The sequence below is a fragment of the Scyliorhinus canicula genome, chromosome 21 (genome assembly GCF_902713615.1).
Source record: "Scyliorhinus canicula chromosome 21, sScyCan1.1, whole genome shotgun sequence".
In the NCBI taxonomy this organism is placed as follows: Eukaryota; Metazoa; Chordata; class Chondrichthyes; order Carcharhiniformes; family Scyliorhinidae; genus Scyliorhinus; species Scyliorhinus canicula.
In genome coordinates, this window is record NC_052166.1 from 10,980,671 (window position 1) to 11,007,432 (window position 26,762).

Genomic DNA, 26,762 nt, shown 5'->3' on the forward strand with positions numbered 1-26,762 from the left:
TGCCTGCACTTATTCAAGCCTTCTACGGGGTCACCTCTATTGTACCCGATGGCATCTAAAATGGCAGTGTGCATCTCCTCTAGGCTGCCTCCTGCCACGTTTTGTGGGTCGGGGAGGGCTGCCACTACACTCTGGTCTAAGCTCAGCACGGTGAGCTTAACCTGCTCTCTCTCATCCAGGCCGTACATGGTAGCCTGCTGTTTTACTTTAGCGAAGAACTGGTGGGGGTCTGCGGTGGGGAGGAACGGAGTGATCTTTTCACAAGCGTCCCTTAGCTGGGTTACTGTTAAAGGGGTGGTGTAAGTTATGTCTGGGGAGCCTTCTGATTCGGCTTTCCTCTGTGTGGTTACGGGATTCATGGGTGCGGTTATGGTCTGAGCTGTGGGGGGTTGGGGTGCCTGTCGTTTCTGCTGAGCTGCGGGCGCACATGTTCCCTGAACATAACGCTGCGCTGTCTCGCTTAATTCCTGCCAATCTGGGGCGTTTTCCCCATCTAACTGAGCTCCAAAGGTGCTTTGGAAGCCATTCTGCACCGAAAGCAGAGATTGCAGTTCCGCAATCTGTTTCCTGCATTTCGCGTGGTCAACTGTGCTTTGTCTTTGTTCGGTCGTTGCAGCGTGGAGTGCTCTCAAAGCTGCTTTGAGATCAGAGCATTGCCTCTGCAATGCCTCCACCTGCTTTTCCGATTCCTGTCTTATCAGAACGGCACGTTGCACGTCCTGATAGGCTTTCTCATACTGGGTCTGGGAACTGTTCAGATGAGCTAGACAAGACTGGTGAGCCCTCTTGGCATCATCCACCTCTCTACCCTTCTCTGCCAACTTCCCTTTTAGATCCAGGTTTTCTTTCTCGATGTCCCTGACATCGACCTTACTCATTCGGTTCCTTTCCTCTAAATCTGTCCGGAGCGTCCTGATGACCTCCTCTGCGCCTCGCAACTGTGCCAAGCAGGACACAATCGCCATCGGCTTGCGTGCTTTACTTAAACTCTTTTTGTGTATTTGAGAGAGGTTCTCCCACCAAGTATGACCTATACTTCCGGGACCTGTCTCCTCATTTGCACAAAACTCTTTCCAAAGGGGCCATCCCTTTCCCTGCAGATATTTGCGGAGTTCCAGCTCCCACGTGGGACACTGGCCTACCCTGCTACTGCTGCTGGTCGCTGCGACCACAAACTTTGCTGGATCCATCAGACGTTCCATTGCCTGCATGGCCATTTCCTCTGACTCTCGTTTTATAATTTGGAACAGGGGGTTGCTGGGGTGGTGTTTCGTGAAAAGGGTACGGCTTACGCTATTTTCCGATTACAAAACTACCGAAAGTTTGTCGCAACAAAAAGCTTTCAGTTTTACCTTACAGCCCTGTTAGTACGCATGCACTAAACACACTTCCGAATTTCGCTTATTATTTTGAACACCTTGAATACTTGTGATCTCTTTCTTTCTCTGCAATTTGGAGTTCTAATTCAAATTTCAGGGTCCTGGACACTGTGGTGTTTCCACTTACAACAGGGTCCCGGCGGATGTCGCCACTAAATGTTGCACGTTTTACTATGGGCGTAAAACGCGTTTATTGGAGTGTATTAACACGCCTCCGAGTTCGACGTGTGCTTAACACTGCTAGGCTCTGTTCTATGTAATTATTTAGCTCTGGAGTCGCCAGTTGCCGTATAGGCAACGTCACAAGTATTCCAAGGTCAAATTCAAAGTAATAAAGACGATACACCGATTAGTCAAGTTCAAACGATCAATATTTATTATACAGTTAATAATAAATACTCATGCACACACTAAGAGACTAAGCTACAACTAAACATAAGCAAACAGAATACTTATCTAACAGGAACAGGCAAGGTCAGAGAACGAGGCCTTCGTCCTGGTTTTGTCTGCAGCCTTCAGCAAGCGTTCTGGTACTTGGGAGTCTAGTGGGCTTGGATCGCGTAGCGAGCGTTGAACTTACGGTTTCGGCGGCTGGTGCTCAACGGCTGGAGTCAGGATACCAGGTGTCAGTCGGGGCCGGAGCACAGGTTTAACAGACCGGACAACACGAGGTCCCTATCTTTTATAGGGGTTCCGTTGTCCTTCCCTCTTCTCGGGCGGGCTCTACCTATTGGATCAATTTCTTATCGATACTGGATTAATTCCCCAATGCGAGGGGGTCTCCGTGATGGAGGGGGCGTTTCTTATGTCCTTTTGTTCGGAGGTTTCTGGTGCCTCGATGTCTGGGTCTTGATTGGAATGTGTCCATTCAGAACCAAATGTATCTATTGTGTGGGTGTTCAAGTCTGATGGCCTCATTAGCATGCAAAGCGTTTTGCCATTTGCACCTAGCTAAGGTCTTTTCACCTGAGCCCAAACTGGTTTCTGCTGCTGCAGAATGCAAACTGCTCTTTGCAGACTGCTGTTCTGGCTGAACTGTCTGTTTCCCAACAGCCTTCCATTTTAGTTTGGCTCAGTGTCCATTTTGCGTGGCCAGCATGGCTACAGCTCACCCCAGTCCAACACCGGCATTTGATAAGGTTCCCCATGGTAGGCTCATTCAGAAGATTGGGGGGCATGGGATACAGGGAAATTTGGCTGTCTGGATACAGAATTGGCTGGCCAAAAGAAGACAGTGAGTGGTAGTGGATGGAAAGTATTCCACCTGGAGGTCGGTCACCAGTGGTGTCCCACAAGGATCTGTTCTGGGGCCTCTGCTCTTTGTGGTTTTTATAAATGACTTGGATGGGGAAGTGGAAGGGTGGGTTAGTAAGTTTGCCGATGACACGAAGGTTGGTGGTTGTAGATAGTGTTGAGGGTTGTTGCAGGTTACAACAGGACATTGACAGGATGCAGACCTGGGGTGAGAAGTGGCAGATGGAGTTCAACCTTGATAAATGTGAAGTGATTCATTTTGGAAGGTTGAATTTGAATGCTGAATACAGGGTTAAAGGCAGGATTCTTGGAAGTGTGGAGGAACAGAGGGATCTTGGTGTCCACGTACATACATCCCTCAAAGTTGCCACCCAGGTTGATAGGATTGTTAAGAAGGCGTATGGTGTGTTGGCTTTCTAATAAAGCCAGGGGGATTGAATTTAAGAGCCACGAGGTTTTGCTGCAGCTTTATAAAACCCTAGTTAGACCACACTTGGAATATTGTGTCCAGTTCTGGGCGCCTCATTATAGGAATGATGTTGATGCATTGGAGAGGGTGCAGAGAAGATTTACCAGGATGCTGCCTGGACTGGAGGGCATGTCTTATGAAGAAAGGTTGAGGGAGCTGGGGCTTTTCTCACTGGAGCAAAGAAGGCAGAGAGGTGACTTGATAGAGGTGTACAAGATGATGAGAGGCATGGATAGAGGGGATAGCCAGAGACTTTTACCCAGGGCAGAAATGGCAGTCACGAGCAGACATAATTTTAAGGTGATTGGAGGAAGATATAGGGGAGATGTCAGAGGTAGGTTCTTTACACAGAGAGTGGTGGGTGTGTGGAATGCACTGCCAGCAGAGGTGGTGGAGTCAGTCATTAGGGAAATTTAAGCGACTCTTAGACAGGCACATGGACAGCAGTAAATTGAAGGGGTGTAGGTTAGGTTGATCTTAGATTAGGATAAATGGTCGGCACAACATCGTGGGCTGAAGGGCCTGTACTGTTCTATGTTATGGTTTCCACCCCCTCCTCCCCCAACACATGCAGGCACAGTCATCTCTCCCGCTTGTATCCCTCTAGTTTTGCTGATTGAATCAGTGGAGTTTTGTAAATCTGGGTCAACAGCTTGTGAGTTCAAATCCTGCTCAAGAGCTTGTCAAATTAACGTTTTGTTACGACACCCTGGGCGTGTGCGCGGTCAATTCCAGCCCCACAGACACCCATCATTATTGAATTAACCAATGACTCGTGTATTTCCCTGAGAAGTTTGATCCTTGACTGCTCCAATGAATTCCAGACACCAGGGGCGGGATTCTCCGTTGCCCGTCGTAACGCGGGTTTCCGGCGAGAAAAATCGGTGTTAATCACTCCGGCGTTGGGGCCTTCTTTTAAGCTGGCAATCTCCGTTCCCGGAGGGGCCAGCAGCTGACTGACACGATACGCGTCAGTTTCACCAGCTGCGGAAGTGGTGAGACCCGGCATTTTTTGGAGGAGGAGGAGAGAGACAGACCCGGCATTTGGGGGGGGGGGGGAGACCCGGCATTTGGGGGGGGGGGAGACCCGGCATTTGGGGGGGGGGGGGAGACCCGGCATTTGGGGGGGGGGGGGGAGACCCGGCATTTTGGGGGGGGGGGGGGGGAGACCCGGCATTTTGGGGGGGGGGGGAGACCCGGCATTTGGGGGGGGGGGGGGGAGACCCGGCATTTGGGGGGGGGAGACCCGGCATTTGGGGGGGGGGGGAGACCCGGCATTTGGGGGGGGGGGAGACCCGGCATTTGGGGGGGGGGGAGACCCGGCATTTGGGGGGGGGGAGACCCGGTATTTTGGGGGGGGGGAGACCGGCATTTTGGGGGGGGGGGGGAGACCCGGCATTTGGGGGGGGGGGGGGGGAGACCCGGCATTTGGGGGGGGGGGAGAGACCCGGCATTTGGGGGGGGGGGGGAGACCCGGCATTTGGGGGGGGGGGGAGACCCGGCATTTGGGGGGGGGGGGGAGACCCGGCATTTGGGGGGGGGGGGAGACCCGGCATTTGGGGGGGGGAGACCCGGCATTTGGGGGGGGGGGAGACCCGGCATTTGGGGGGGGGGGAGACCCGGCATTTGGGGGGGGGGGGAGGAGAGAACCGGCATGTGGGGGGGGGGGGGAGACCCGGCATATGGGGGGGGGGGTTTGCGGCATATGGGGGGGGGGGTTTGCGGCATGGGGGGGGTTTGCGGCATGGGGGGGGGTTTGCGGCATGGGGGGGGGGTTTGCGGCATGGGGGGGGTTTGCGGCATGGGGGGGGTTTGCGGCATGGGGGGGGTTTGTGGCATGGGGGGGTTTGCGGCTGGGGGGGGTTTGCGGCATGGGGGGGGTTTGCGGCATGGGGGGGGTTTGCGGCATGGGGGGGTTTGCGGCATGGGGGGGGTGTTGCGGGCAGTGGCGTGCAGAGAGGGGGGGCGACGTTGGAGGGGGGTAGGGGTGGTGGGGAGGGGGGTAGGGGTGGTGGGGAGGGGGGTAGGGGCGTTGGAGGGAGGTAGGGGTGGTGGGGGGGGTGGTTGGGGTAGGGGCAGCGGTGTACAGAGGGGGGGGCGACGGTGCGTTGGCCCAGGGCATCCGTAGCCCCCCCTCTCTGCACGCCGCTGCCCCCAAACCCCCCCCCCATGCCCCCCCCGATGCCGCAACCCCCCCCCGATGCCGCAACCCCCCCCGATGCCGCAACCCACCCCCCCGATGCCGCAACCCCCCCCGGATGCCGCAACCCACCCCCGATGCCGCAACCCACCCCCCCCCCCGATGCCGCAACCCACCCCCCCGATGCCGCAACCCACCCCCCCCGATGCCGCAACCCACCCCCCATGCCGCAACCCACCCCCCCCATGCCGCAACCCACCCCCCCGATGCCGCAACCCACCCCCCCGATGCCGCAACCCCCCCATGCCGCAACCCACCACCCCCATGCCGCAACCCACCCCCCCGATGCCGCAACCCACCCCCCCCATGCCGCAACCACCCCCCATGCCGCAACCCACCCCCCCATGCCGCAACCCACCCCCCCCATGCCGCAACCCACCCCCCCATGCCGCAACCCACCCCCCCCATGCCGCAACCCACCCCCCCCAACCCACCCCCCCAACCCACCCCCACCCCAACCCACCCCCCCCATGCCGCAACCCACCCCCCCCCCCCCGATGCCGCAACCCACCCCCCGACACTGAACGGCGTCAATGGTTGACGCCGTTTTAAAGCAGCTGTGATTTTCGCCGACGTGACCCGTGGCCACGTCGGCGGGACTTCGGCCCATCCGGGCCGGAGATTTGTGGACACCTAAAAAAAAATGAAATCCCGCTGGCGCCAGCTGTTTTCAGAGGCTGCCGGCGGGATTTGCACAACGCCGGTTTTTGGCCGGTGGGAGATTTAAAAACCCTGCGGGAGCGGAAATAACGCCGCTGCCCGCCGATTCGCCGACCCTGCGTGGGGTCGGAGAATCCCGCCCCAGATTTGTAAGTGAAACATTAAAAACTGTTTATGATAAGAGAAAAGATAAACATGTAATAGAACAATGGTCTACTGATCTAATTATTCCCAGAAGCATGTCCCACCCTCCACCCAGAGTCACACAAGACAGACACACATTGGGGGTGGGTGTGGAGGTGGAGAGTGGTGGGAGGAAAGGTTCAAAATAACAGGGATTATACTGGGAATGAGAGATTAATCTTTGCTGCTGAGGTTGCAGATAGTTGGTGATCTGATCGGTTGGTCTGGATCTTTTTAAGTTTGACTTCCATTAGAACATGTAGGCAGTAGATGTGACTCTCTGGGGAGTCACTTTTAGTTTTACTGGCCTCCACCAGACTGGCTCTCAGACGCACTGAGATAATATTAGTATTCTCTACCTGAAAATTTAAAATACGGTTGCCCGTCCACTCCACTTAGCGAACACTTGTCCACCGTTTCTGCTGATCATGATGAAAAGGTAAAAAGGGGTCTTTCTTTCAAACCTCTCGAGCTCTCAGAGGAGATATCAGCACTGTGCCTTCCACAGACTTCTAAACACAGATTAGGTGGTTGGATACTGTTGATCAGAAGTTACTTTCTCAAGCTTCAGCCTTTTAAATCTCCATGCAGAGAGTTGAGATATGTGCTTTACCTTCCAGTGGAACTTCCACGGGCTAGCTGGAAGCCTTTTAAATCGCCAGAGAAAGAGTAGAGAGAGAGAGAGAGAGAGAGACATGGCCTGCTGTGTGCTGCCTTTGAGGTCCAAGCAGAAACTGAAAGGTTTCTGAATGGCAGCACCAATCACAATCCAAAACAGGGGGTGGCCCGGAAGAGCCGCGGATGGAGGTGGCTAGCACGAGGGGACATAGCCTTAAATTGAGGGATAATAGATATAGGACAGACGTCAGAGGTAGGTTTTTCACGCAAAGAGTGGTGAGGCCGTGGAATGCCCTACCTGCAACATTGAGGGCATTTAAAAGTTTATTGGATAAGCATATGGATGATAATGGCATAGTGTAGGTTAGATGGCCGTTAGTTTTTGACTTCCCATGTCGGTGCAATATCGTGGGCCGAAGGGCCTGTACTGCGCTGTATCGTTCTATGTTCTATGTTCTAAGAGCCAATTGGCTGCTTGTGAGTGCATCAAAATGATATCCCGGGCCATGCCACAGAGCATACTGAATCAAGCGGTCTGCCCAGCCAGTTAAAATAGCAGCTGGCAGCGGGGTGGGAGTTCAGTTCAAAACCAAAAGGCTGCAGTTTGAAAGCAAGGTTTACAGTTCTGGGAGAGCCAGCAAGGCAGGAAAAAACAAGGGAAAACAAGGGATTGGAAAGAGGTTCCTGATAGTTTGCTAAATGGGAGGGTTGTCTGAGCAGGAGGCAGAAAGAAATGAGGAAGAATGTAAGTGTCCCAACTGTGTTTCCCAAGTCCATCAGGAAATCTGCATTAGCCTCTAGGCTGAGGCCCACACAGCTCTTCAGGTGCAACTCAAATTGCTCAGCTACTCCCAGACCAGACATTAATCACCGACTCAGCCCTATGGTGATGTGCATCACTGTAAATACACAAGGGGTTAATGTAAATACACTACAACTAAGTAACCACTAGAGGGAGCACCAGAAACATGCAGACATGTAGCCAATGGGTCATTACAACAGGACACAACCAATGGGTAATCAGCACACCCAGAGGTGGCATTACCACAAGGGGGCACTTCACAACCCATATAAAAGGACAGAGCACACATGCTCTGCCTCTTTCCACAGACAGACATCTAGAGAGTACATCAGGGTTGATCAGCAGCATCACACCCAGCACGTGGCTTAGAGCAGGCTGGTAAAGATAGACTGGTTTATTACAGCTAGATTAACAGAGAATCGAACTCATGTTAATAGTTCAATAAACAAGTTAAACTCATTTCATAGTCTGGAGCTTCCTTTGTCAAAGTATACATCAAGAAAGCAGCTGATGATACACGAAGCAGCATAACACAACAAGCCCCATTAGAAACAGAGTTTAAAAACTCCAATTAGTCAACTTGTGCCTTATCAGGAAACCAAGTCTTACTCAAGGTGAAAGCAAATTACTGCAGATGCTGAAATCTGAAACAAAACAGAAAATACCGGACAATCTCAGTCGGCCTGTGGAGAGAAAAGGGAGCTAGCATTTAGGGTCCGGATGACTCTTTGTCTTTGCTCAAGGCTGCTTGTTTACCCAGTTGGAGGGTCAGTGCTGAGGGAGTGCCGCACTGTCGGAGGGTTAGTGCTGAGGGAGTCGCACTGACAGAGGCTCAGTGCTGAGGAAGATCCGCACTGTCGGAGGGTTAGTGCTGAGGGAGTCGCACTGACAGAGGCTCAGTGCTGAGGAAGATCCGCACTGTCGGAGGGTTAGTGCTGAGGGAGTGCCGCACTGTCGGAGGGTTAGTGCTGAGGGAGTCACACTGACAGAGGCTCAGTGCTGAGGGAGCGCCGCACTGTCGGAGGGTTAGTGCTGAGGGAGTCGCACTGTAGGAGGGTTAGTGCTGAGGGAGTTGCACTGACAGAGGCTCAGTGCTGAGGAAGATCCGCACTGTCGGAGGGTTAGTGCTGAGGGAGTTGCACTGACAGAGGCTCAGTGCTGAGGAAGATCCGCACTGTCGGAGGGTTAGTGCTGAGGGAGTGCCGCACTGTCGGAGGGTTAGTGCTGAGGGAGTCGCACTGACAGAGGCTCAGTGCTGAGGAAGATCCGCACTGTCGGAGGGTTATTGCTGAGGGAGTGCCGCACTGTCGGAGGGTTAGTGCTGAGGGAGTTGCACTGACAGAGGCTCAGTGCTGAGGAAGATCCGCACTGTCGGAGGGTTAGTGCTGAGGGAGTGCCGCACTGTCGGAGGGTTAGTGCTGAGGGAGTCGCACTGACAGAGGCTCAGTGCTGAGGAAGATCCGCACTGTCGGAGGGTTAGTGCTGAGGGAGTGCCGCACTGTCGGAGGGTTAGTGCTGAGGGAGTCGCACTGACAGAGGCTCAGTGCTGAGGAAGATCCGCACTGTCGGAGGGTTATTGCTGAGGGAGTGCCGCACTGTCGGAGGGTTAGTGCTGAGGGAGTCGCACTGACAGAGGCTCAGTGCTGAGGAAGATCCGCACTGTCGGAGGGTTATTGCTGAGGGAGTGCCGCACTGTCGGAGGGTTAGTGCTGAGGGAGTCGCACTGACAGAGGCTCAGTGCTGAGGAAGATCCGCACTGTCGGAGGGTTAGTGCTGAGGGAGTGCCGCACTGTCAGAGGGTTAGTGCTGAGGGAGTCGCGCTGACAGAGGCTCAGTGCTGAGGAAGATCCGCACTGTCGGAGGGTTATTCAGAAGGAGCGCTGCACTGTCGGAGAGTGTGTGCTGAGGGAGCGCTGCAGTGTCGTAAATACTGGGCGCAATTCTCCGCACTCACGACGGTGCGGAGAATAGCGGGGTTCGTAAATTTTTACGGCCACGCTAGTCTGACGCCCTCCCGCTATTCTCCCCCCCCCCCCCCCCCCACGCCCGACTCCAGACACGAATCGCTGCCGCCGTTTTTTTACGGCGAGCAGCGATTCTCAGCTGGCCGATGGGCCGAAGTCCAAGCCCTTTACGGCTGTTTTTACGAACGGCAAACACACCTGGTCTGGCCGTTCGTAAAAAACGGCCGTAAAGTCCCGATTTTGAAAACCATGGCACTGATTGGCACGGCTGTACCACGGCCGTGCCAAGGGTGCCATGGGCCCGCGATCGGTGCCCACCGATCGCGGGCAGCGGGTCCGATTCCCGCGCACTCTTTGTCCTTCCGCCGCCCTGCTGTATCACTTCGCGGGGCGGCTGAGGTGCATCCCAGCCCGCGCATACGCGGGTTTCGCGCAAATACGTGATGACATCATCCGCGCATGCGCGGGTTGGAGTCTTCCAATCTGCGCATGCGCGGCTGACGTCATGTGACGCGTCAGCCGGCGCAAACTCTGGCAAGTGGGCTTAACGAAATTCGTTAAGCTCGCGATGCCGGAGTTCACGGCCGCGGCATACTAGCCCCGACCGGGGACCAGAATCGGTTCCCGGTCGGGGAGGGGGTGGCTGGCGTCAAACCCGCCTGGATTTGACGCCAGCCTTACGATTTCTCCCTGTCTGGGAGAATCGCGCCCACTGTGTTTCTGAATAACATTTTTAATCAAAGGCTCCTTTTTCTGCTTCATCTGGGCAATATAAATAACCCCATGGCCATGGTTGGAAGAAGAGTTTGGGGGGTTCTCGAAGGTAATAGAATCATAGAATCCCTACAGTGCAGAACGATCATCAGATCTGCACCGACTCTCTGAAAGAACCTTCTCCTTAGGCCCAATCCCCTACCCTATCGCCGTAACCCCATCTAAAATCTGGTCACTCGGGGGCAATTTATCGTGGTCAATCCACCAAACCTGCACATCATTGGACTGGAGAAGCCGGAGGAAACCCACAAAGACACGGGGAGAACGTGCAAACTGCACACAGACAGTCACCCAATGTCAGAATCGAACCCAGGTCCCTGGCGCTGCGAGGCAGGTCCCAGGGGAGTATGATGACCTCTCAGTTGGTTGCCTCCATGGTGGTGAAGTTCTTTGGGCTGGAGGGAGCTGGTGAATGGCGCTTTGAGATTCTCTTGTTAGTGTCTCTCTCTCTGGCTCTCCCCATGCAGGATGTTACAGAGGAGTCAGTCAGGAGCAGGAAGAAGGAGTGTCCCATCTTCACCCGTCATTTACAGGGACAGATCCGGACATTACAGGTGGGACCCCAGACTTGCTCTGTGCACAGGGACAAAGCGTTCGATCGGTGCTGTTTAAAACACAAAATGTTGGGAAAAACTGCAGCTCCGGGAGAATCTGTGGAGAGAGGGAGGACATTCTATCTCTCTCTCTCTCTCGCCACAAATGCTGCCAGACTCGCTGAACTTTTCTCAGCATTTTCTCTCCAAATTTCCAATTTAGTGTCCAAAATTGCCCTAAGTGTTGGGTGGGGTTACTGGGTTATGGGGATAGGGTGGATGTGTACGGTTGGGAAGGGTGCTCTTTCCAAGAGCCAGTGTAGATTTCATGGGCCGAATGGCCTCCTTCTGCACTGTAAATTCTATGAATTTATCCTGGCCTCATTGTGTAGCTGAGGTGAGGTTTGGAGTAGGGAATGGATTGTGTAGCTGAGGTGTGGTTTGGAGCAGGGAATGGATTGTGTAGCTGAGGTGGGGTTTGGAGTAGGGAATGGATTGTGTAGCTGAGGTGGGGGTTGGAGTAGGGAATGGATTGTGTAGCTGATGCGGGGTTTGGGCAGGGAATGGATTGTGAAGCTGAGGTAGGGTTTGGAGTAGGGAATGGATTGTGTAGCTGAGGTGTGGTTTGGAGTAGGGAATGGATTGTGTAGCTGAGGTGGGGTTTGGAGTAGGGAATGGATTGTGTAGCTGAGGCGGGGCTTGGAGTAGGGAATGGATTGTGTAGCTGAGGTGGGGTTTGGAGTAGGGAATGGATTGTGTAGCTGAGGTGAGGTTTGGAGTAGGGAATGGATTGTGTAGCTGAGGTGGGGTTTGGAGTAGGGAATGGATTGTGTAGCTGAGGTGAGGTTTGGAGTAGGGAATGGATTGTGTAGCTGAGGTGGGTTTGGAGTAGGGAATGGATTGTGTAGCTGAGGTGGGGTTTGGAGTAGGGAATGGATTGTGTAGCTGAGGTGGGGTTTGGAGTAGGGAATGGATTGTGTAGCTGAGGCGGGGTTTGGAGTAGGGAATGGATTGTGTAGCTGAGGTGGGGTTTGGAGTAGGGAATGGATTGTGTAGCTGAGGTGGGGTTTGGAGTAGGGAATGGATTGTGTAGCTGAGGTGTGGTTTGGAGCAGGGAATGGATTGTGTAGCTGAGGTGGGGTTTGGAGTAGGGAATGGATTGTGTAGCTGAGGTGGGGTTTGGAGCAGGGAATGGATTGTGTAGCTGAGGTGGGGTTTGGGCAGGGAATGGATTGTGTAGCTGAGGTGGGGTTTGGAGCAGGGAATGGATTGTGTAGCTGAGGCGGGGTTTGGAGTAGGGAATGGATTGTGTAGCTGAGGTAGGGTTTGGAGCAGGGAATGGATTGTGTAGCTGAGGTGGGGTTTGGAGCAGGGAATGGATTGTGTAGCTGAGGCGGGGTTTGGAGCAGGGAATGGATTGTGCAGCTGAGGTGAGATTTGGAACAGGGAATGGATTGTGTAGCTGAGGTGGGGTTTGGAGTAGGGAATGGATTGTGTAGCTGAGGTGGGGTTTGGAGTAGGGAATGGATTGTGTAGCTGAGGTGGGGTTTGGAGTAGGGAATGGATTGTGTAGCTGAGGTGTGATTTGGAGTAGGGAATGGATTGTGTAGCTGAGGTGTGATTTGGAGCAGGGAATGGATTGTGTAGCTGAGGCGGGGTTTGGAGTAGGGAATGGATTGTGTAGCTGAGGTGGGGTTTGGAGTAGGGAATGGATTGTGTAGCTGAGGTGTGATTTGGAGTAGGGAATGGATTGTGTAGCTGAGGTGTGATTTGGAGCAGGGAATGGATTGTGTAGCTGAGGTAGGGTTTGGAGTAGGGAATGGATTGTGTAGCTGAGGTGGGGTTTGGGCAGGGAATGGATTGTGTAGCTGAGGTAGGGTTTGGAGTAGGGAATGGATTGTGTAGCTGAGGCGGGGTTTGGAGTAGGGAATGGATTGTGTAGCTGAGATGGGGTTTGGAGTAGGGAATGGATTGTGTAGCTGAGGTGAGGTTTGGAGTAGGGAATGGATTGTGTAGCTGAGGTAGGGTTTGGAGGCAGGGAATGGATTGTGTAGCTGAGGTAGGGTTTGGAGTAGGGAATGGATTGTGTAGCTGAGGCGGGGTTTGGAGCAGGGAATGGATTGTGTAGCTGAGGTAGGGTTTGGAGTAGGGAATAGATTGTGTAGCTGAGGTAGGGTTTGGAGCAGGGAATGGATTGTGTAGCTGAGGTAGGGTTTGGAGTAGGGAATGGATTGTGTAGCTGAGGCGGGGTTTGGAGCAGGGAATGGATTGTGTAGCTGAGGTGAGGTTTGGAGTAGGGAATGGATTGTGTAGCTGAGGTGGGGTTTGGAGTAGGGAATGGATTGTGTAGCTGAGGTGGGGTTTGGAGTAGGGAATGGATTGTGTAGCTGAGGTGGGGTTTGGAGTAGGGAATGGATTGTGAAGCTGAGGTGGGGTTTGGAGCAGGGAATGGATTGTGAAGCTGAGGTGGGGTTTGGGCAGGGAATGGATTGTGTAGCTGAGGTGGGGTTTGGGCAGGGAATGGATTGTGTAGCTGAGGTGGGGTTTGGAGCAGGGAATGGATTGTGTAGCTGAGGTGGGGTTTGGAGTAGGGAATGGATTGTGTAGCTGAGGTGGGTTTGGAGTAGGGAATGGATTGTGTAGCTGAGGTGGGGTTTGGAGCAGGGAATGGATTGTGTAGCTGAGGTGGGGTTTGGAGTAGGGAATGGATTGTGTAGCTGAGGTGAGGTTTGGAGCAGGGAATGGATTGTGTAGCTGATGCGGGGTTTGGGCAGGGAATGGATTGTGTAGCTGAGGTGTGGTTTGGAGCAGGGAATGGATTGTGTAGCTGATGCGGGGTTTGGGCTGGGAATGGATTGTGTAGCTGAGGTGGGGTTTGGAGTAGGGAATGGATTGTGTAGCTGAGGTGGGGTTTGGAGTAGGGAATGGATTGTGTAGCTGAGGTGGGGTTTGGAGTAGGGAATGGATTGTGTAGCTGAGGTAGGGTTTGGAGTAGGGAATGGATTGTGTAGCTGAGGTGGGGTTTGGAGTAGGGAATGGATTGTGTAGCTGAGGTGGGGTTTGGAACAGGGAATGGATTGTGTAGCTGAGGTGGGGTTTGGGCAGGGAATGGATTGTGTTGCTGAGGTGAGGTTTGGAACAGGGAATGGATTGTGTAGCTGAGGTGGGGTTTGGAGTAGGGAATGGATTGTGTAGCTGAGGTGGGGTTTGGAGTAGGGAATGGATTGTGTAGCTGAGGTGGGGTTTGGAGTAGGGAATGGATTGTGTTGCTGAGGTGAGGTTTGGAACAGGGAATGGATTGTGTTGCTGATGCGGGGTTTGGGCAGGGAATGGATTGTGTAGCTGAGGTGGGGTTTGGAGTAGGGAATGGATTGTGTAGCTGAGGTGGGGTTTGGAGTAGGGAATGGATTGTGTAGCTGAGGTGGGGTTTGGAGTAGGGAATGGATTGTGTAGCTGAGGCGGGGTTTGGAGCAGGGAATGGATTGTGTAGCTGATGCGGGGTTTGGGCAGGGAATGGATTGTGTAGCTGAGGTGGGGTTTGGAGTAGGGAATGGATTGTGTAGCTGAGGCGGGGTTTGGAGTAGGGAATGGATTGTGTAGCTGAGGTGGGGTTTGGAGTAGGGAATGGATTGTGTAGCTGAGGTGGGGTTTGGAGTAGGGAATGGATTGTGTTGCTGAGGTGGGGTTTGGAGCAGGGAATGGATTGTGTAGCTGAGGTGGGGTTTGGAGCAGGGAATGGATTGTGTAGCTGAGGTGGGGTTTGGAGCAGGGAATGGATTGTGTAGCTGAGGTGGGGTTTGGAGTAGGGAATGGATTGTGTTGCTGATGCGGGGTTTGGGCAGGGAATGGATTGTGTAGCTGAGGTGAGGTTTGGAGTAGGGAATGGATTGTGTAGCTGAGGTGGGGTTTGGAGTAGGGAATGGATTGTGTAGCTGAGGTAGGGTTTGGAGTAGGGAATGGATTGTGTAGCTGAGGTGGGGTTTGGAGCAGGGAATGGATTGTGTAGCTGAGGTGGGGTTTGGAGCAGGGAATGGATTGTGTAGCTGAGGTGGGGTTTGGGCAGGGAATGGATTGTGTTGCTGAGGTGGGGTTTGGTGTAGGGAATGGATTGTGTTGCTGAGGTGAGGTTTGGAACAGGGAATGGATTGTGTAGCTGAGGCGGGGTTTGGAGTAGGGAATGGATTGTGTAGCTGAGGTGGGGTTTGGAGTAGGGAATGGATTGTGTAGCTGAGGTGGGGTTTGGAGCAGGGAATGGATTGTGTAGCTGAGGTGGGGTTTGGAGTAGGGAATGGATTGTGTAGCTGAGGTGAGGTTTGGAACAGGGAATGGATTGTGTTACTGATGCGGGGTTTGGGCAGGGAATGGATTGTGTAGCTGAGGTGGGGTTTGGAGTAGGGAATGGATTGTGTAGCTGAGGCGGGGTTTGGAGTAGGGAATGGATTGTGTAGCTGAGGTGGGGTTTGGTGTAGGGAATGGATTGTGTAGCTGAGGTGGGGTTTGGAGTAGGGAATGGATTGTGTAGCTGAGGTGGGGTTTGGAGTAGGGAATGGATTGTGTAGCTGAGGTGGGGTTTGGTGTAGGGAATGGATTGTGTTGCTGATGCGGGGTTTGGGCTGGGAATGGATTGTGTAGCTGAGGTGGGGTTTGGAGTAGGGAATGGATTGTGTAGCTGAGGTAGGGTTTGGAGTAGGGAATGGAGACTCTTTCCTCGGCTGTGGTTGGGGGGTGGGTGGGGGGCGGTGAGAGGATGAATCCTGGGAATCTCCTCACTGGCTGTCTCCCTCTCTGCCTGACCATTGGAGTGAGTGTTGGGTTGCAGGGTGTGAGGGGACAAACGAGGTAGTATGGGGAGGCTCTCTCTCTTTCACGCGCGCGCTCTCTTTCACGCGCGCGCTCTCTTTCACGCGCCCTCTCTTTCACGCACTGTCTCTTTCACGCCCGCTCTCTCTTTCACGCGCACTCTCTCTCTTTCACGTGCTCTCTTTCACGTGCGCTCCCCTTCACGTGCACTCTCTTTCACGCGCTCTCTCTTTCACGCGCGCTCTCTCTTTCACGTGCGCTCTCTCTTTCACGCGCCCTCTCTCTTTCACGCGTGCTCTCTTTTTCACGCGCGCTCTCTCTTTCACGCGCGCTCTCTCTTTCACGCGCGCTCTCTCTTTCACGCGTGCTCTCTTTTTCACGCGCGCTCTCTTTCACACGCGCTCTCTTTTTCACACGCGCGCTCTCTTTCACGAGCACTCTCTCTTTCACGTGCGCGCTCTCTTTCATGCGCGTGCTCTCTTTCACGCGCGCTCTCTCTTTCACGCGCGCTCTCTCTTTCACGCGCGCTCTCTCTTTCACGTGCGCTCTCTCTTTCACGCGCCCTCTCTCTTTCACGCGTGCTCTCTTTTTCACGCGCGCTCTCTTTCACACGCGCTCTCTTTTTCACACGCGCGCTCTCTTTCACGAGCGCTCTCTCTTTCACGTGCGCGCTCTCTTTCACGCGCGTGCTCTCTTTCACGCACGCGCTCTCTTTCACGCGAGCGCTCCCTTTCACACGCGCGCGCTCTCTTTCACGCGCGTGCTCTCTTTCACGCGCGCGCTCTCTTTCACGCACGCTCTCTTTCACGCGCGCTCTCTTTCACACGCGCTCTCTCTTTCACGTGCCACTCTCTTTCACGCGCACGCTCTCTTTCACGAGCGCTCTCTTTCACGCGCGCTCTCTTTCACGCGCGCTCTCTTTCACGCACGCTCTCTTTCACGCGTGCTCTCTTTCACGCGCGCTCTCTCTTTCACGCACACTCTCTCTCTTTCACACGCTCTCTCACGTGTGCACTCTCTTTCACGTGCTCTCTTTCACGTGCGCACTCTCTTTCACGCGCTCTCTCTTTCTCGCGCGCTCTCTCTTTCACAGGCGCTCTCTTTCACGCGCGCTCTCTCACGTGCACTCTCTTTCACGCACGTTCTCTCTTTCACCCGCGCTCTCTCTTTCACACGCGCTCTCTTTCATGCGCACTCTCTTTCATGCGCTCTCTCTTTCACGCGCGCTCTCTCTTTCACACGCGCTCTCTTTTTCACTCGTGCTCTCTTTTTCACACACGCTCTCTTTTTCACTCGCACTCTCTTTTTCACGTGCGCTCTCTTTTTTACGCGCGCTCTCACTCGCGCTCTCTTTTTCACTCGTGCTCTCTTTTTCACGCACGCTCTCTTATTCACGCGCGCTCTCTTTTTCACTCGCGCTCTCTTTTTCACGCGCCCTCTCTCTTTCACGTAGGCTCTCTCTGTCACACGCGCTCTCTTCCACGCGCGCTGTCTTTCACGCGCGCTGTCTTTCACGCGCTCTCTCTTTTACGCGCTTTCTTTCAAGCGCGCTCTCTCTTTCACGCGCTCTCTCTTTTACGTGCTTTCTTTCAAGCGCGCTCTCTCTTTCACTCACGCTCTCGCTCATGCGCTCTCTCTTTCACGCGCCCTCTCTTTCACGCACCCTCTCTTTCACGCACCCTCTCTTTCACGCGCTCTCACTTTCACGTGCGCTCACTTTCACGCGTGCTCTCTTTCACACGCGCTCTCTCTTTCACATGCGCTCTCTCTTTCACGCGCGCTCTCTCTTTCACGCGCGCTCTCTTTCATGCACGCTCTCTTTTTCACAGGCGCTCTCTTTTTCACATGGGCTCTCTCTTTCACGCGCGCTCTCTCTTCCACGCGCGCTCTCTTTCACGCGCTCTCTCTTTCATGCGCACTTTCTTTCATGCATTCTCTCTTTCATGCACTCTCTCTTTCATGCGCGCTCTCTCTTTCAGCGCTCTCTCTTTCACGCGCTCTCTCTTTCATGCGCACTTTCTTTCATGCGCGCTCTCTCTTTCATGCGCCCTCTCTCTTCCACGCGCTCTCTCTTTCACGCGCTCTCTCTTTCACGCGCACTTTCTTTCATGCGCGCTCTCTCTTTCATGCGCGCTCTCTCTTTCATGCACTCCCTCTTTCACGTGCTTTCTCTTTCACGTGCTCTCTCTTTCACGCGCGCTCTGTCTCTCACGCGCGCTCTGTCTCTGTTTTGCACAATCTCTCCTTGGCTTGGGGTCTCTCTGTCACGCACTCTCTTTCATAGAACAGTACAGCACAGGACAGGCCCTTCGGCCAATGATGTTGTGCCGACCATTTATCCTAATCTAAGAGCTACCTAACCTACACCCCTTCAATTTACTGCTGTCCAAGTGCCTATCTAAGAGTTGCTAAAATATCCCTAATGACTCTGACTCCACCACCTCTGCTGGCAGTGCATTCCACACACCCACCACTCTCTGTGTAAAGAACCGACCTCTGAATCTCCCCTATACCTTTCTCCAATCACCTTACAATTATGTCCCCTCGTGACACCTCGTGGCCAAACGAGGAAGTATGGGGAGGCGCTCTCTCTTTCACGCGCGCGCTCTCTTTCACGCGCGCTCTCTTTCACGCGCGCTCTCTTTCACGCGCGCTCTCTTTCACGCTGTGCTCTCTCTTTCACGCATTTCTGACCTGGGGAAAAAGTCTCTGGCTATCCACTATATCCATGCCTCTCATCACCTTGTACACCTCCATCAAGTCACCTCTCTGCCTTCTTCGCTGCAGTGAGAAAAGCCCGAGCTCCCTCAACCTTTCTTCATAAGACTTGCCCTCCAGTGCAAGCAGCATCCTGGTAAATCTCCTCTGTACCCTCTCCAAAGCATCCACATCCTTCCGATAGTGAGGTGACCAGAACTGGACACAATATTCCAAGTGTGGTCTAACCAGGGTTTTAGAAAGCTGCAGCAAAACCTCGCGGCTCTGAAACTCAATCCCCCAGTTAATGAAAGCCAACACACCATACGCCTTCTTAACAACCCTATCAACCTGGGTGACAACGTTGAGGGATCTATGTACGTGGACCCCAAGATCCCTCTGTTCCTCCACACTTCCAAGAATCCTGCCTTTAACCCTGTATTCAGCATTCAAATTCGACCTTCCAAAATGAATCACTTCACATTTATCAAGGTTGAACTCGATCTGCCACTTCTCAGCCCAGCTCTGCATCCTGTCAATGTCCTGCTAGTAACCTGCAACAACCCTCAACACTATCTACAACCACCAACCTTCGTGTCATCAGCAAACTTACTAACCCACCCTTCCACTTCCCCATCCAAGTCATTTATAAAAACCACAAAGAACAGAGGCCCCAGAACAGATCCCTGCGGGACACCACTGGTCACCGACCTCCAGGCGGAATACTTCCATGTGCTTTCTTTCGTGCGTTCTCTTGTCAGATGCACTCTGTCTCATCTGCTCTCTCTCACTGGCGCCTGCCCGCTCTCTCTCTCTCTGGCGCATGCTCTTTCTTTCATGCACTCTCTCTCTTTCACGAGTTCTTTCTCTTCCACATACTATTTCTTTCACGTGCTCTCTCTGTCTTTCACGCGCTCTCACTTTTGTGCTCTCTCTCTGTTTCGCACAATCTCTCTCTCTCTCTGCTACATGCTCTGTCTCTATCATGTTGTATTCTCTCTATCATGCTGCACTCTCTCTGTCATGCGCTCCCTCTCCCTCTCTCTGTCTCTCTCTCTCTGGCACCTGCTGTCTCTTCCATGCACTCTCTCTCTTGCTCTGAGGCGCCCGCTCTCTTTCATGCACTCTCTCTCTTTCTCTCTCTGGCGCCTGCTCTCTCTTTCTTGCACTATCTCTCTTTTCACGTACTCTTTTCTCTTTCCGACACACTTTCTATCAGGTGCTCTCTCTCTCTCTCCGTCACGCGCTCTCTCTTTCGTGCCCTCTCTGTTTCACATGATCTCTCTCTGCCGCACGCACTCTCTCTCTATCAAGCTCTGTTGCGCATTCGCTCTGTCTTTGAGCTCTCTCTGCCGTGCGCTCTCTCTCTCTCTCTGCCGTGCGCTCCCTCTCTCTCTCTGCCATGCGCTCCCTCTCTCTCTCTGCCATGCGCTCCCTCTCTCTCTCTGCTGTGCGCTCCCTCTCTCTCTCTCTCTGCCGTGTGCTCCCTCTCTCTCTCTCTCTGCCGTGTGCTCTCTCTCTCTCTCTGCCGTGCGCTCCCTCTCTCTCTCTGCCGTGCGCTCCATCTCTCTCTGCCGTGTGCTCCCTCTCTCTCTCTCTGCCGTGTGCTCTCTCTCTCTCTCTGCCGTGCGCTCTCTCTCTCTCTCTGCCGTGCGCTCCCTCTCTCTCTCTGCTGTGCGCTCTCTCTCTCTCTCTCTGCCAGGCGCTCCCCCTCTCTCTCTGCCAGGCGCTCCCCCTCTCTCTCTGCTGTGCGCTCCCTCTCTCTCTGCCGTGCGCTCCCTCTCTCTCTGCCGTGCGCTCCCTCTCTCTCTGCCGTGCGCTCCCTCTCTCTCTGCCGTGCGCTCTCCCTCTCTCTCTCTGCCGTGCGCTCCCTCTCTCTCTGCCGTGCGCTCCCTCTCTCTCTGCCGTGCGCTCCCTCTCTCTGTGCCGTGCGCTCCCTCTCTCTCTGCCGTGCGCTCTCCCTCTCTCTCTCTGCCGTGCGCTCTCTCTCTCTCTGCCGTGCGCTCCCTCTCTCTCTCTGCCGTGCGCTCCCTCTCTCTCTGCCGTGCGCTCTCCCTCTCTCTCTCTGCCGTGCGCTCTCTCTCTCTCTGCCGTGCGCTCCCTCTCTCTCTCTGCCGTGCGCTCCCTCTCCCTCTGCCGTGCGCTCCCTCTCTCTCTGCCGTGCGCTCGCTCTCTCTCTGCCGTGCGCTCCCTCTCTCTCTGCCGTGCGCTCCCTCTCTCTCTCTGCCGTGGGCTCCCTCTCTCTCTCTGCCGTTGCTCCCTCTCTCTCTCTGCCGTGCGCTCCCTCTCTCTCTGCCGTGCGCTCTCTCTCTCTCTCTGCCGTGCGCTCCCTCTCTCTCTGCCGTTGCTCCCTCTCTCTCTCTGCCGTGCGCTCCCTCTCTCTCTGCCGTGCGCGCTCTCTCTCTGCCGTGTGCTCCCTCTCTCTCTGCCGTGTGCTCCCTCTCTCTCTGCCGTGCGCTCTCTCTCTCTCTGCCGTGCGCTCCCTCTCTCTCTCTGCCGTGCGCTCCCTCTCTCTCTCTGCCGTGCGCTCCCTCTCTCTCTGCCGTGCGCTCTCTCTCTCTCTGCCGTGTCCTCTCTCTCTCTCTCTGCCGTGCGCTCCCTCTCTCTCTGCCGTGCGCTCTCTCTCTCTCTGCCGTGTCCTCTCTCTCTCTCTCTGCCATGCGCTCCCTCTCTCTCTGCCGTGCGCTCTCTCTCTCTCTGCCGTGCGCTCCCTCTCTCTGCCGTGCGCTCGCTCTCTCTCTGCCGTGCGCTCGCTCTCTCTCTGCCGTGCGCTCTCTCTCTCTCTCTGCCGTGCGCTCCCTCTCTCTCTCTGCCGTGCGCTCCCTCTCTCTCTCTGCCGTGCGCTCCCTCTCTCTCTGCCGTGCGCTCCCTCTCTCTCTGCCGTGCGCTCCCTCTCTCTCTCTGCCGTGTCCTTCCTCTCTCTCTCTGCCGTTGCTCCCTCTCTCTCTCTGCCGTGCGCTCCCTCTCTCTCTGCCGTGCGCTCTCTCTCTCTCTGCCGTGCGCTCCCTCTCTCTCTCTGCCGTGCGCTCCCTCTCTCTCTCTGCCGTGCGCTCCCTCTCTCTCTGCCGTGCGCGCTCTCTCTCTCTGCCATGCGCTCCCTCTCTCTCTGCCGTGCGCTCTCTCTCTCTCTGCCGTGCGCTCCCTCTCTCTCTCTGCCGTGCGCTCCCTCTCTCTCTCTGCCGTGCGCTCCCTCTCTCTCTGCCGTGCGCTCTCTCTCTCTCTGCCGTGCGCTCCCTCTCTCTGCCGTGCGCTCGCTCTCTCTCTGCCGTGCGCTCCCTCTCTCTCTGCCGTGCGCTCTCTCTCTCTCTGCCGTGGGCTCCCTCTCTCTCTCTGCCGTGCGCTCCCTCTCTCTCTCTGCCGTGCGCTCCCTCTCTCTCTGCCGTGCGCTCCCTCTCTCTCTCTGCCGTGCGCTCCCTCTCTCTCTGCCGTGCGCTCCCTCTCTCTCTCTGCCGTGCGCTCTCTCTCTCTCTGCCGTGCACTCCCTCTCTCTGCCGTGCGCTCCCTCTCTCTCTCTGCCGTGCGCTCTCTCTCTCTCTGCCGTGCGCTCTCTCTCTCTCTCTGCCGTGCGCTCTCTCTCTCTCTCTGCCGTGCGCTCTCTCTCTCTCTCTGCCGTGCACTCCCTCTCTCTGCTGTGCGCTCCCTCTCTCTGCCGTGCGCTCCCTCTCTCTGCCGTGCGCTCCCTCTCTCTCTGCCATGCGCTCTTCTGTCTGCTGTGCGCTCCCTCTCTCTCTCTGCCGTGCGCTCTCTCTGCCGTGCACTCTTCTCTCTGCCGTGCGCTCCCTCTCTCTCTGCCGTGCACTCTTCTCTCTGCCATGCGCTCCCTCTCTCTCTGCCGTGCGCTCCCTCTCTCTCTGCCGTGCGCTCCCTCTCTCTCTGCCGTGCACTCTTCTCTCTGCCGTGCGCTCCCTCTCTCTCTGCCGTGCACTCTTCTCTCTGCCGTGCGCTCCCTCTCTCTCTGCCGTGCGCTCCCTCTCTCTCTGCCGTTGCTCCCTCTCTCTCTGTGCCGTGCGCTCTCTCTCTCTCTGCCGTGCGCTCCCTCTCTCTCTGCCGTGCGCTCTCTCTCTCTGCCGTGCGCTTCCTCTCTCTCTCTGCCGTGCGCTCTCTCTCTGCCGTGCGCTCCCTCTCTCTCTCTGCCGTGCGCTCTCTCTCTGCCGTGCGCTCCCTCTCTCTCTCTGCCGTGCGCTCCCTCTCTCTCTGCCGTGCGCTCTCTCTCTCTCTGCCGTGCGCTCCCTCTCTCTCTCTGCCGTGTGCTCTCTCTCTGCTGTGCGCTCCCTCTCTCTCTGCCGTGGGCTCCCTCTCTCTCTCTGCCGTGTGCTCCCTCTCTCTCTGCCGTGCGCTCTCTGCCGTGCGCTCCCTCTCTCTCTCTGCCGTGTCCTTCCTCTCTCTCTCTGCCGTGTGCTCCCTCTCTCTCTCTGCCGTGCGCTCCCTCTCTCTCTGCCGTTGCTCCCTCTCTCTCTCTGCCGTGCGCTCCCTCTCTCTCTGCCGTGCGCGCTCTCTCTCTGCCGTGTGCTCCCTCTCTCTCTCTCTGCCGTGTGCTCCCTCTCTCTCTGCCGTGCGCTCCCTCTCTCTCTCTGCCGTGCGCTCCCTCTCTCTCTGCCGTGCGCTCGCTCTCTCTCTGCCGTGCGCTCCCTCTCTTTCTCTGCCGTGCGCTCCCTCTCTCTCTCTGCCGTGCGCTCCCTCTCTCTCTGCCGTGCGCGCTCTCTCTCTCTCTGCCATGCGCTCCCTCTCTCTCTGCCGTGCGCTCTCTCTCTCTCTGCCGTGCGCTCCCTCTCTCTGCCGTGCGCTCGCTCTCTCTCTGCCGTGCGCTCCCTCTCTCTCTGCCCTGTGCGCTCTCTCTCTCTCTCTGTGTGCGCTCCCTCTCTCTCTCTGCCTGTGCGCTCCCTCTCTCTCTCTGCGTGCGCCTCTCTCTCTCTGCCGTGCACTCCTCTCTCTGCGTGCGCCCTCTCTCTCTCGCCGTGCGCTCCCTCTCTCTGCCGTGCGCTCTCTCTCTCTCTGCCGTGCGCTCCCTCTCTCTCTCTGCCGTGCGCTCCCTCTCTCTCTCTGCCGTGCGCTCTCTCTCTCTCTGCCGTGCACTCCCTCTCTCTGCCGTGCGCTCCCTCTCTCTCTCTGCCGTGCGCTCTCTCTCTGCCGTGCGCTCCTCTCTCTCTCTGCCGTGCGCTCTCTCTCTCTCTGCCGTGCGCTCTCTCTCTCTCTCTGCCGTGCACTCCCTCTCCTGCTGTGCGCTCCCTCTCTCTGCCGTGCGCTCCCTCTCTCTGCCGTGCGCTCCCTCTCTCTGCCATGCGCTCTCTGTCTGCTGTGCGCTCCCTCTCTCTCTCTGCCGTGCGCTCTCTGCCTGCATCTCTCTCTGCCGTGCGCTCCCTCTCTCTCTGCCGTGCACTCTCTCTCTGCCGTGCGCTCCCTCTCTTCTGCCGTGCGCTCCTCTCTCTCTGCCGTGCGCTCCCTCTCTCTCTGCCGTTGCGCCCTCTCTCTGTGCCGTGCGCTCTCTCTCTCTCTGCCGTGCGCTCCCTCTCTCTGCCGTGCGCTCTCTCTCTGCCGTGCGCTTTCCTCTCTCTCTCGCCGTGCGTCTCTCTCTGCCGTGCGCTCCCTCTCTCTCTGCCGTGCGTCTCTCTCTGCCGTGCGCTCCCTCCTCTCTCTGCCGTGCGCTCCTCTCTCTCGCTGCGTGTGCTCTCTCTCTGCTGTGCGCCCTCTCTCTCTCTGCCGTGGGCTCCCTCTCTCTCTCTGCCGTGTGCTCCCTCTCTCTCTGCCGTGCGCTCTCTGCCGTGCGCTCCCTCTCTCTCTGCCGTGCGGTCCCTCTCTCTCTGTGCCGTGCGCTCTCTCTCTCTCTGCCGTGCGCTCCCTCTCTCTCTGCCGTGCGCTCTCTCTCTCTCTGCCGTGCGCTTCCTCTCTCTCTCTGCCGTGCGCTCTCTCTCTGCCGTGCGCTCCCTCTCTCTCTCTGCCGTGCGCTCCCTCTCTCTCTCTGCCGTGCGCTCCCTCTCTCTCTCTGCCGTGCGCTCCCTCTCTCTCTCTGCCGTGCGCTCCCCTCTCTCTCTCTGCCGTGCGCTCCCTCTCTCTCTCTGCCGTGTGCTCTCTCTCTGCTGTGCGCTCCCTCTCTCTCTGCCATGGGCTCCCTCTCTCTCTCTGCCGTGCGCTCCCTCTCTCTCTCTGCCGTGCGCTCCCTCTCTCTCTCTGCCCATGCGCTCCATCTCTCTCTGCTGTGCGCTCCATCTCTCTCTCTGCCGTGCGCTCCCTCTCTCTCTCTGCCGTGCGCTCCCTCTCTCTCTGCCGTGCGCTCTCTGCCGTGCGCTCCCTCTCACTCTCTGCCGTGCGCTCCCTCTCTCTCTGTCATGCGCTCTGTCTCTTTCATGTGCTCTCTGTCACGCACGTTCTGTCTTGACTGCTCTCTTTCTGGCACCCGCCTGCGCTCTCTCTGGCGCCCGCTCTCTCTTTCATGCGCCCTTTCTCTTTCACACACTGTTTCTTGCACGTGCTCACTCTCTGTTTCACACAATCTCTCTCTGGCACACGCTCTCTCCCTATCATGCTCTGTTTTGCATTCTCTCTGTCTTTGAGCTCTCTCTGTTGTGCGCTGTCTCTGTCATGCGCTCCCTCTCTCTCTCTCTCTGTCGTGCGCTCTCTGTTTTGCACAATCTTTCTCTCTCTGGCACCCGCTCCCTCTCTGGCAGCCACTCGTTCTCTATCACGCTCTGTCATGCTACCTCTCTTGTCTTTGAGCTCTCTGTCCTGCTCTCCCTCTCTCTCTGTCATGCGCTCCCTCTCTCTCTGTCCTGCTCTCCCTCTCTCTCTGTCATGCGCTCCCTCTCTCTCTGTTGTGCACTCCCTCTCTCTGTGTCATGGCTCTCTCTCTCTCCCTCTCTCTCTGTCGTGCACTCCCTCTCTCTGTGTCATGGCTCTCTCTCTCTCTCTGTCATGCGCTCCCTCTCTCTCTGTTGTGCACTCCCTCTCTCTGTGTCATGGCTCTCTCTCTCTCCCTCTGTCGTGGCTTTCTCTCTCTCTCTCTGTCATGCGCTCCCTCTCTCTCTGTCGTGCACTCCCTCTCTCTGTCATGGCTCTCTCTCTCTCTCTCTGTCATGCGCTCCCTCTCTCTCTGTTGTGCACTCCCTCTCTCTGTGTCATGGCTCTCTCTCTCTCCCTCTGTCGTGGCTTTCTCTCTCTCTCTCTCTCTGTCATGCGCTCCCTCTCTCTCTGTCGTGCACTCCCTCTCTCTGTCATGTCTCTCTCTCTCTCTTTCTGTCGTGCTCTCCCGCTCTTTTTAAAATAAATTTAGAGTACCCAATTCATTTTTTCCAATTAAGGGGCAATTTAGCGTGGCCAATGCATCTACTTTGTACATCTTTGGGTTGTGAGGGCAAAACCATTGCAAACACGGGGAGAATGTGCAAATTCCACACGGACAGTGACCCAGAGCTGGGATCAAACCTGGGACCTCGGCGCCGTGAGGCTGCAGGGCTAACCCACTGCGCCACCGTGCTGCCCCACTCCCTCTCTCTGTCGTGCACTCCCTCTCTCTGTCGTGCACTCCCTCTCTCTGTTGTGTGCTCCCTCTCTGTCGTGGGCTCCGTCTCCATCGTGCGCTCTCTGTCTCGTTCGTGCGCTCTATTTTGAGCGTTAACTCTGTCACACGCGCTGACTCACACGATCTCTCTCTGGCGCCCGCTCTCTCTGCTGCGTGCGTTCTCCCAGTCGCCCACATTCTCGCTGTCCTGTGCTTTCTCCATCGCTCGCTCGCTGCCTCTTTCTATCTCTCTGACCCTCTGTGTCTATGTACGTGTGTCTCCCTCTGTGTATCTCTCTCTCTCTGTGTCTCTCTCTCTGTGTGTCTCTCTCTCTATCTGTGTCTCTCTATCTGTGTCTCTCTCCCTCTGTGCATCTCTCTCTCTCTGTGTCTCTCTCTATCTGTGTCTCTCTATCTATGTCTCTCTCCCTCTGTGTATCTCTCTCTCTATATCTGTGTGTCTCTCTATCTGTGTCTCTCTCCCTGTGTATCTCTCTCTCTCTATCTGTGTCTCTCTATATCTGTGTGTCTCTCTCTCTATCTGTGTCTCTCTCCCTGTGTATCTCTCTCTCTATCTGTGTGTCTCTCTCTCTCTATCTGTGTCTCTCTCCCTCTGTGTATCTCTCTCTCTCTCTCTGTGTCTCTCTCTATCTGCCTCTCTCTCTCTCTCTCTCTCTGTCTGTGTCTCTCTCTCTCTCTGTCTCTCTCTCTCTATGTGTCTCTCTATCTGTGTATCTCTCTCTCTCCCCCTGTGTATCTCTCTCTCTCTATCTGTGTGTCTCTCTCTCTCTCTATCTGTGTCTCTCTCCCTCTGTGTATCTCTCTATCTGTGTGTCTCTCTCTCTATCTGTCTCTCTCTCTCTCTGTGTCTCTCTCTATCTGTGTGTCTCTCTCTCTATCTGTGTCTCTCTCTCTCTCAGTGTCTCTCTCTCTGTCT

The 26,762-nt window shown here is 55.7% G+C and overlaps 1 protein-coding gene across 1 annotated transcript in view; it reads left to right on the forward strand.

The window, feature by feature from the left end:
- Positions 1-26,762, forward strand: part of LOC119955807 — a 53,182-nt gene that overhangs the window by 20,433 nt on the left and 5,987 nt on the right. Inside the window, exon 4 of the mRNA XM_038782398.1 lies at positions 10,771-10,857. Coding sequence (XP_038638326.1) covers positions 10,771-10,857 — 87 coding nt within the window. The remainder of the gene's footprint in view (positions 1-10,770; positions 10,858-26,762) is intronic.